Genomic DNA, 9,755 nt, shown 5'->3' with positions numbered 1-9,755 from the left:
AACCATGACCTACACCTGTAGGCTTTTAACTTTACTAACTTGTAATCTTACCTATTACAAGCCACTTTACAATACTTCTGATTGCAAAGGATTTACTTAACTAACTTGTGGTACCTTTACCGCAAGCCACTTTGTGACTATCCTAGTTACAAAGGCTTTTTATAACTTGTGGTGCTATCACCCCAAGCCACTTTGAAATTCTACAATTACAAAGACTTTTCTTTATGACTAAATCTAGTCACAACCTAAACACAGCGAGTTTGAGGATTTACAAGAGGACTCTTAATCAGTATGCTTCTAAGTAAGCGATTTAGGAAATATAGTAAGTACAATAACAAAGTTACAACTCAACTAGGATAACAAAAATCAATCTTTTAGGAACTGGTCCATAGTGGCGTGCAACCTTGTTCTTCAAGCTTGAGAGGATGATGAGTTTTCTGTTTTTCAAAGAGCTTGAATGAGAAACAGAAACCTTTTAGTGATGTCTTTGTATGAAGCTTCATCGGGTACATCTTGATCACACCACTTGAGGTGATGTGAGTGCTTTGTTTGATTAGAGAGTGAGTGGGCAGACAGTGTATTGTAGTGCGGCAGAAATAGTGCCGTCAGTCACTTCAGTTCCAGCTGTGTCCACATGACTTTGTACTGCTACATAGGAACCACAGGAGCACCAGGTCCTTGATTGGTTCCTAACTCCTGAATCTGTAGTAGTTCATTCTTAGCTGGAATCTGTTTAAGTTTGCAGCAATCCAAGTAGGTCAAGTTCCCTATCTGGTTCTTATCAGTAAGTTTGTTAGATCATAAAAATACAAGGCAATAGTATTTAAGATCTATCAATTTCTCCCTTTTTGATGATGACAAACTTAAACAGTTATAAGTTCAGAAGTAAGGCAGCAGAGAGCAGTGTCAAAGAGTTCCCCCTGAGACGATGCCTTAATCTTTTTCAATTTATATATAAAGAACCAGTTCCCCAATGTGATTCCCCCTAAGTCCATATTAATCTTTTTCCCCCTTTTGGCATCATTAAAAAGAATAAAAGCACAAAGAAGTCCATCCAAGCTAATCATACCACATATGTGCACACTAGCATGAGAAAGAACAAAACTCAAAGAGAAAGCAATAGACAAAATAAAAGAGGATTTAGATTAATAATAGTTTCATATGCCCCTTCCTTTGAAAAAGGAAGAGGCAGCATTTGGACTTGATCACGGGAGCAGTAGTAGTACATCCCAACCACAACGAAAAAAAACAACAAAAAACATCCACCAATCATCAACAGGAAAAAAAGAATACATCCAGATAACTGGTCACTGACGGGAAACTTAAGGGGAACTAGGAGGAAAAGACTTGGAAGCAGCGGCAAGTGTCTGGAGAACAAGGTCTATTCGGGCATTTCCCGACTTTTGCTCATTGAGTAGTTCGGCTTTCAGGTTCTCAACTTGCGCCCTGAGGTCAGCATTTTCTTGAGTCAAACGGATCACCTCATCATTCAATATGGGAACCGCTTGAGCTTGCTGGCCTTCCAGGATGGCATTCCTGGCCTTCAGTTGACGTATCTCCTCAGCTGCGCTATTTTGGGAATTGATGAACTAAGACATAGTTAAAGTGCTTCCTACACCCCATACTTCTCAATACACTCGCACTCTTCCAAGGTTGTCTGTGAGAATGTTTGCTTACGGGTCCCTACTTTACCTGTTCCCAGCGGAACCTCAAAGTATTTGAACACTTGCGTGAGCAAGAATCTATAGGGAAGCCTGTGATTGCCATCCTTGAAATCAGCCACTTTCTGCATGTGCTCAATCATTATGGAAGGCAGACTCACAGGGTTGAAACCGTCCAATTGCTCCATTAAGAATAAATTAGATTTGGAAGTGATAGATCTCCTTTTTGCTCGAGGCAACAGAACTTTGTTCACCAGTTCAAACAATAATTGGTAGACGGGAAGCAGTGCTTTCTTATAAACCTGGTCCCCCTTCTGATTAGAGTTATCTTTTACGACTACATTTTGGAAGTTGTATTGACAAACATCTCTTACATAAGACACCCCAACAGTAGAAACCTGCATGATTTCCCCAAGTAATTTCACTTCAAAGACAATATCCACCCCATTTATTAAAGCATACACATGGTCAGTATCCACTGGAAAGAGACTGGCGAAGAAGCTCTTGGCTCCTCCTCATACACTTTAGGAGCGTCAATGTAGAACAGATGCGTCTATTGTTGAAACTCCACCATTTCTAGAAGCTGACACATTCTTGCCATCTCAGAGATTGTTGGGTCAAACATGCGACCCAAAAAAACCTTTTGATGCCTTAGTCACTCAGATCCAAGGCAGACGTCACTTTTGGCTTTCTTCCCAGAACTGGGTTCTTCAAATGTTTCCCATTTGCATTTCCTATGCTTTTCTCCATTAACTTTACCTTTCCCCTTGGACTTGACAAGAATATCTTCATCACTCACTGCCTCATTTGTCTTGGACTTGGAAGTAGATCCTTTTTCTATGGAGACAGACACAACCTTTTTCGAGGACCTCCTAACAAGGAAACCAGGTTCCTCGGGGGTTTTTTCCTCCACCACAACGATAGGGATAGCTTCATCACTTACAGGGACACCATTTTTACCAACTTTCTCCTTTTCTTTTTACTACTTTTCTTGCTCTTTTGAAGTGCAGAATTGTAGGCTGCTTTAACTTGAAGCATTGTAGTAGGTCGCTTACTTTCAGACTCAAAAGTGGTGAAAATCCTACGCTGACTCAAGAATGCATCTAGGGCCATATTGTACAGGTCTTCTTCATCACTAGACCTCATTTCTGATGATTGAATTTTCAGGGGCACAACATTGAAAGCAAGTACAACACTATCCTAGGAATGAGAGTCCTGACCTGAGTCCTCTGGAGAGGGATGAGGTTCCTCATGAGATGTCCCAGTAGTGTATACTGTTGCATCCCCTTCAACAGCCAGAAGGGTCCCTTCTACCCACATTCTTTGTGACTCTTGTCTCTGAGAAATAACTTCATGCAGTATGCCATCCTCGGATACGACAAACACAATCTTTTCTTCCTCAATAGGTGCTTACATGACCATGGAGTCGATGGTAACGATGGCGGAGCCTTTTGTGAAGTCAGTATTTTTACCTTGTTTTCCAATTAGGGTTTTACTGGTGTGGGCATCAGATGAAGTTGAGGAAGGAACAGTGGTTTTAGGAGTTTCAGAGTAGGGATGAGGTTGGGAAACTAGGGAAGAAGTGATTGTAGTAGTGGAGGTGATAGAGGGTAACACAGACTCAGTGAAGGGGAGAGGTTCCATAGATGGGTCGGAGGTTTTCTCAGCCATTGAAAGAGGAGGTGTGATGATCCTTCCTTTTTGGTGAATCTAGAATAGGGCTTATGGTTAGGAAGAGCAGACAAGAGGGTTTTTTTAAACGGAGAGGACAATTATGAAGTGAGAAGAATAGGTACCGGTTCTGAAATAGCGGTTGGGTGTGGAGAATCGTGACGTTTCAGAGGGATATGAAACATTTTGAATTGAAGAGACGTGACAGACGGATATGAAAAGTTGATGACATGCCAGTTGTATATTGTGCCTTTTAAGAAGTTTATTAAAGGATGTACAGAACTACTAACCTTTAGTACAAGAACTTGTTTCTTGCGAAACATTTTCTTCAAGTCCTCCTTCCCCTTTTTTGAATTGAATTAATTCTCTTTTATCAGTCATGTATTGCATCTACTGCTTCTATGCTCATCATGCGTATTTACCTGCAACAATATTGAAATGAGTTAGGCAGGGCCAGAAAAAAACACTTTGAACCTATTATTTCTTAATAACTCTAGCCAACTCAAAAAGGGATCAGGTTCTTTGTTTGGCCTCAACAATCCCAACTTTACTCTGTTTCTTTCGAATTGTTCCCTACTTAGTGCCTTGGTAAAAATGTCTGCAATTTGATCTTCAGTGCTGTAGAACTTCATACATATCAACCCTTTCTCCACATTATCTCTCAGAAAATGATACCTTACATCAATATGTTTGGTCCTTTTATGTTGGAGTGTATTCTTTGCCATGTTGAGTGCATTGGTGTTGTCACATAGGAGAGGAACACTCTCAGTGAGAACTCCAAAATCCTCCAGTTTCTACTTGATCCACAAAAACTGAGCACAACAGGAGGCTGCAGCCACATATTCAGCTTCAACTATTGAAAGAGCCATTGAATTTTGCTTCCTTGTACCCCAAGAGATAAGACATGATCCTAAGAAGTGAACCATCCCAGAAGCACTTTTTCTGTCCAGAAGATAACTTGCATAGTCTGCATCAGCATACCCAATTAGATTAAAATTGTCACCTGATGGATAATATAGCACCAGGTCTTGCGTGCCTTTGAGATATCTCAGTATTCTTTTGGCAGCCTTCAAGTGAGATTCCTTGGGGTTTGATTGAAACCTCACACACAACCCCACGTTGAAAACAATATCAGTCAACTGGTAGTGAGATAGAGAAGAGACCCAATGATGCCTCTATACATTGTTTGATTCACAGGAGATCCTGTTTCATCCACGTCCAGTCGAGTGGCAGTTGCAATGGGAGTGTATATCACCTTTGATGCTTCCATGTCAAACCTCTTCAAGAGTTCCCTGATGTATTTTGCTGACAGATGGAAGTACCTTTTGGGGACTGTTTTACTTAAAGACCTAAGAAGAAATATAATTCCCCTATCATTCTCATTTCAAATTCAGTCCCCATAAGTTTTGCAAATTCTCCACATAGAGAGTCAATTGTTGCTCCAAAGATGATATCATCAACATAGACCTGAACAATGAGGAGGTTCCTTCCTCGTTTCTTTAAGAAAAGAGTGTTGTCAATCTTCCCTCTCTTAAAGCAATTTTCTAAGAGAAATTTTGACAATCTTTTATACCACGCTCAAAGAGCCTACTTTAGCCCATACAGGGCTTTGTCCAATTTGAACACATACTCAGGGTGCTCATGACTTTCAAACCCAGGTGGTTGCTTCATATAGACTTCTTCCTTAAGTAATCCATTCAAGAATGCACTTTTGACATCCATTTGGAACAGAGTGAATTCCATATGAGAAGCAAAGGCAATCAGAATTCTGATGGCTTCCATGCGAGCCACTAGAGCAAAAGTTTCATCATAGTCAATCCCTTCCTCCTAATTGTAACCTTGAACCACTAGCCTGGCCTTATTCCTTGTGGTAATTCCATGCTCATCGAGCTTGTTTCTGAATACCCACCTGGTTCATATAATGGTTCTATCTAGGGGTCTGGGTACCAGGTGCCACAAACTATTTCTCTCAAACTGATGCAGCTCGTCTTGCATGGCTATAATCCAATCTGCATCTTTTAGGGCTTCCTTGATGTTTTTGGGTTCTATCTGGGAGAGAAAAACTGAGAAGGCAAGTGAATTTCTAGCTCTTGACCTGGTTTGGACTCCGAAATCTAGAGGAGTGATTATGTTGTCTATAGGGTGAGAACTTTGATGTCTCCAGTTAGATGATTGGGGTTCATTCTGAGAAGAAGAAGGTATGTTTGGCTAATTTTCCTCTATCCTTCTCTCAGATGCAAGTGGAGTTCCCTGAACTGCATCAAACACTCTTTCTTCAGTTTCAGTGGTTGTAATTGAAGTGTTTGGTTTTGTAGATGATTAGGCATTATTATCTTCATTTGCCTCCTTCATTTGACTCATCATATATGCCTTTCCATTTGTCATGTTAATGACTTCGCCAGGAACAAGTAAGGTTTCTCCATCTTGATCTTCCTCAGCGTTCTTCTCAAATGATGGGTGAGATTCATCAAAGATAACATGGAAGCTTTCTTCAACATATTGAGTTCGCTTGTTATATATCTTGTAAGCCTTGATTTGAGAAGAGTAGCCAAGAAATATCCCTTCGTCACTTTTGGCATCGAACTTACCAAGCTGATCTTTTCCATTGTTGAGAACATAGAATTTGCATCCAAACGTTCTTAGGTAGGTCAACTTGGGTTTTCTTCCATTCAGGAGTTCATATAGTGTCTTGTTCAGAATTGATCTGATCATGCACCTGCTCACTAAGTAGCAGACAGTGTTGACAACTTCAGCCCAAAAGTTCTTTGCAAGTCCACTGTCAATCAGCATTGTTCTTGCCATTTCTTCCAGAGTTCTGTTCTTTCTTTCTACTACACCATTTTGCTGAGGAGTTCTGGAAGCTGAGAAGTTATGAGAGATACCATTTTTATTGCAGAAATCATCAAATTTGACATTGTCAAATTCTGTCCCATGATCTGATCTAATGCATACAACTCTAGACTCCATCTTCACCTAAATTTTCTTCATAAAGGCCACAAATACTTCTGTCATTTCATCTTTTGTTCTGAGAAACAAAGTCCATGTGAATCTGGAATAGTCATCCATGATCACGAAAATATCTCTTTCCTCCTCTGCTTTGCACCCTCATAGGTCTGCACAGATCCATGTGCAAGAGCTCAAGTGGTTTTGAGGTGCTCACATCTCTTTTTGACTTAAAGAAGGACTTTACATGTTTTCCTCTAATACAGACATCGCAGACTTTTTGAGTTTTGAATTGTGACACAGGCAAACCATGGACCAGGTCCTTTTGAATTAGTTTGTTCAGAAGAGAAAAGCTTGCATGGCCCAGTCTTTTGTGCCATAGTTCAGCATCATCGTCAACCTCCTTCAGACAACTCAGATCACCACTCTGTAAAGATTCGAAATCAGCAACATAGATGTTCTTGTATCTATACTTAAGGAGATTGTACTTAAGTCCATTGACATAGTACATAGAGACACTCAAGAGACTGTACTTAAGTCCATTGACATAGTACACATTTTCAATAGAGTGAGTGAGTGACTTCCCAACTTTTTCAACTCCAAGAATGTACCCCTTTTTGCCATTGCCAAAGGATACACTCCCTCCCTGCAGGCTTTTAGTGAAAGAAAGTTTGTGGTGTTCCCAGTCATGTGTTTCGAGCATCCACTATCCATGAACCATTGTTGACCACTTCCCTTCATTGTCCCCTGCACAAGAATTTTAGGAGTTATTTTTAGGATCCCAAACAAGTTTGGGTCCCTTGTAGTAACCAAGAGGATGAATAAGAGCTCTTTTAGTCCATGTAGGTAATGTGCATTTTCTATGAGTGGAACCTGGTCCCTCTTTTGTGATTATGGTTTCAGCAACCACTTTATCTTTTGGTACTAATTGATTTTTGGCATGGACACCTTCCTTGGAGTGCCCAGTGTTTCCCCATTGGGTCCTAGGCCAGTTATCAGATGCAGTGGCGCTCTTACTATGAGGGTTGTAAGGATCCTTTTTCCTTGAAAACCCTGCTCCCCGCCCTTTTTCACTATCATTAGTGAACAAGGCAGTGGTAGCCTCTACGGACCAAGTCCACTTTAAAGACTTTTCAAGGTCATTCATTACTTTTTCTAGATTGGCTTGGAGGAGCTCGTTTTTCTCAATTTCAGCGCTCATCCTACATCTCAAGGCCTTCACCTCATCTTCAAGCCTATCATATTCCTCACTAACTATCTCCTTTCCTCTTTCAGGGTTTTTAGGTTTTGACTTAGTCAAGGGCTCTACTATTTGTTCCCTTTGGTTAGCAGCTTCTGCCAAGAGATCACTCTTTTCTTTTCTAAGAGTTTTAATGGCATTCTTTTGATCAATAACTATAGCCACTACGTATTTCCTAGTATGTTCAGATTCTTCTAGTTCTAAGAACAAGGAATCCCTATCCTCCGCAAGACTACAAAATGCAGTAATTAAAACATCAGCTAAACACATGACTTTTTTTGAAGAGTAGGATTTTAGATTTTTCTGAACATCCCTGAAGTTTACCTCTTCGTTGCCATTGTCTTCATCATTGTTTGTTTGACCAATCAAAGCAAGCGTTGAGTCATATCCAGTCTCCTCGCCTTCAATTGCCATCGTAGAACTATCGTCAGTATTAGATTTATTTTGTTTTACTTGTGTAGTTCCATCATAAGCTATTTGCAAAGCCTCCTATATTTCCTTGGCAGTGTCGCATGTAGAGATTCTGCTGTACTCATTAGGTTCCAAACCATATACCAGAATTTCTTGGTACGAGCATTCTTCTTCAATGATTTCTTGTCTGCTTTAGTGTATTCTCCACTGGTCTTGATTGGAACAAACGGACCATCGCAGATAATATCCAAATCTTGCAATCCTCAGCCATGATGAAATCATGCACTCTAGCTTTCCACCACCAATAGCATTTTCCATCAAACTTGGGCGGGTGGTATATGTACTGACCTTCTTCAAGATTTAGTGGAGCCATCATAAGTATCCTTCCTAGGTGTTAACCTGATAGGAGGAACCTGCTCTGATACCAATTGATAGTTTGTATGGGTTTACCAAGTCTTAGAGTACCTGGTCCTCTACAAGTTTCTGCTGAGAGCACTTAGTAAAACAGTAAGTAAATGAGGTAGAGGATATTTACGTGGAAATATCTCGCACAAGGGGATTAAAAAACCACGACCTACACCTGTAGGCTTTTAACTTTACTATTTGTAATTTTACCTATTACAAGCCACTTTACAATACTTCTGATTGCAAAGGATTTACTCAACTAACTTGTGGTACCTTTACCACAAGCCACTTTGTGACTATCCTAGTTACAAAGGCTTTTTCTAACTTGTGGTGCTATCACCCCAAGCCACTTTGCAATTCTACAATTACAAAGACTTTCTTTATGACTAAATCTAGTCGCAACCTAAACGCAACGAGTTTGAGGATTTACAAGAGGAATCCTAATCAATATGCTTCTAAGTAAGCGATTTAGGAGATATAGTAAGTACAATAACAAGGTTACAACTCAACTAGGATAACAACAATCAATCTTTTAGGAACTGGTCCATAGTGGCGTGCAACCTTGTTCTTCAAGCTTGAGAGGATGACAAGTTTTCTATTTTGCAAAGAGCTTGAATGAGAAACAGAAACCTTCCAGTGATGTCTTTGTATAAAGCTTCATCGGGTGCATCTTGATCACACCACTTGAGGTGATGTGAGTGCTTTGTTTGATTAGAGAGTGAGTGGGCAGACAGTGTATTGCAGTGCGGCAGAAATAGTGTTGTCAGTCACTTCATTTTCAGCTGTGTCCACATGAATTTGTACTGCTATATAGGAACCACAGGAGCACCAGGTCCTTGATTGGTTCCTAGCTCCTGAATCTGTAGCAGTTCATCCTTAGCTGGAATCCGTTTAAGTTTGCAGCAATCCAAGTAGGTCAGGTTCCCTATCTGGTTCTTATCAGTAAGTTTGTTAGATCATCAAAACACAAGGCAAGAGTATTTAAGATCTATCACTAACCTCAAGATAATCTCATCCCCGAGTTTATGTCAATTAACTGAAGACAAAACTTTAACGTATAACGCGAGATGTAACATAATGCGTATTACAAGATATGTGTACTCTTTTTCCTTCACTAAGATTTTTTCCCACGGGGTTTTTTCTTAGTAATGTTTTAACCAGGCATATTATCTATAGACATCCAAGGGGGAGTGTTATGAAATATTATATTATGTGGTGGATGTCTATAACTCCTAAAGAAGTTACCCCCGCTAATCTTCTATATTAACCTCCCTCTACTTCTTACCATTATGGTTATAACTCTCACACCTCCATAACCCCATCCATCATCTTTCCCTATTATCTCAAAATTTATCATGACATCCCTTTGTATTACCTAAATATCATCCTATAAATAGAGGGTTTGGGCATCATATTGTACATAT

The 9,755-nt window shown here is 40.1% G+C and overlaps 1 protein-coding gene across 1 annotated transcript; it reads right to left on the bottom strand.

Moving 5' to 3' along the window:
• Positions 1–6,390: 6,390 nt before the first annotated feature.
• On the bottom strand, positions 6,391–6,786 carry LOC138890608 (uncharacterized mitochondrial protein AtMg00300-like). The gene has a single exon (XM_070174009.1). It carries the CDS (start codon positions 6,784–6,786, stop codon positions 6,391–6,393), a length of 396 nt encoding a protein of 131 aa, XP_070030110.1.
• Positions 6,787–9,755: the final 2,969 nt, after the last annotated feature.

This window comes from Nicotiana sylvestris, chromosome 4 (assembly GCF_000393655.2).
Source record: "Nicotiana sylvestris chromosome 4, ASM39365v2, whole genome shotgun sequence".
NCBI classification, from domain to species: Eukaryota; Viridiplantae; Streptophyta; class Magnoliopsida; order Solanales; family Solanaceae; genus Nicotiana; species Nicotiana sylvestris.
Note: the sequence above shows the minus strand (reverse complement) of the source record. Positions and strands in the feature narration are given on the sequence as shown.

Excerpts from the sequence above, each read along its gene's own strand:
- LOC138890608 (XM_070174009.1), bottom strand. The coding sequence starts at position 6,786 with ATGTACTATGTCAATGGACTTAAGTACAATCTCCTTAAGTATAGATAC.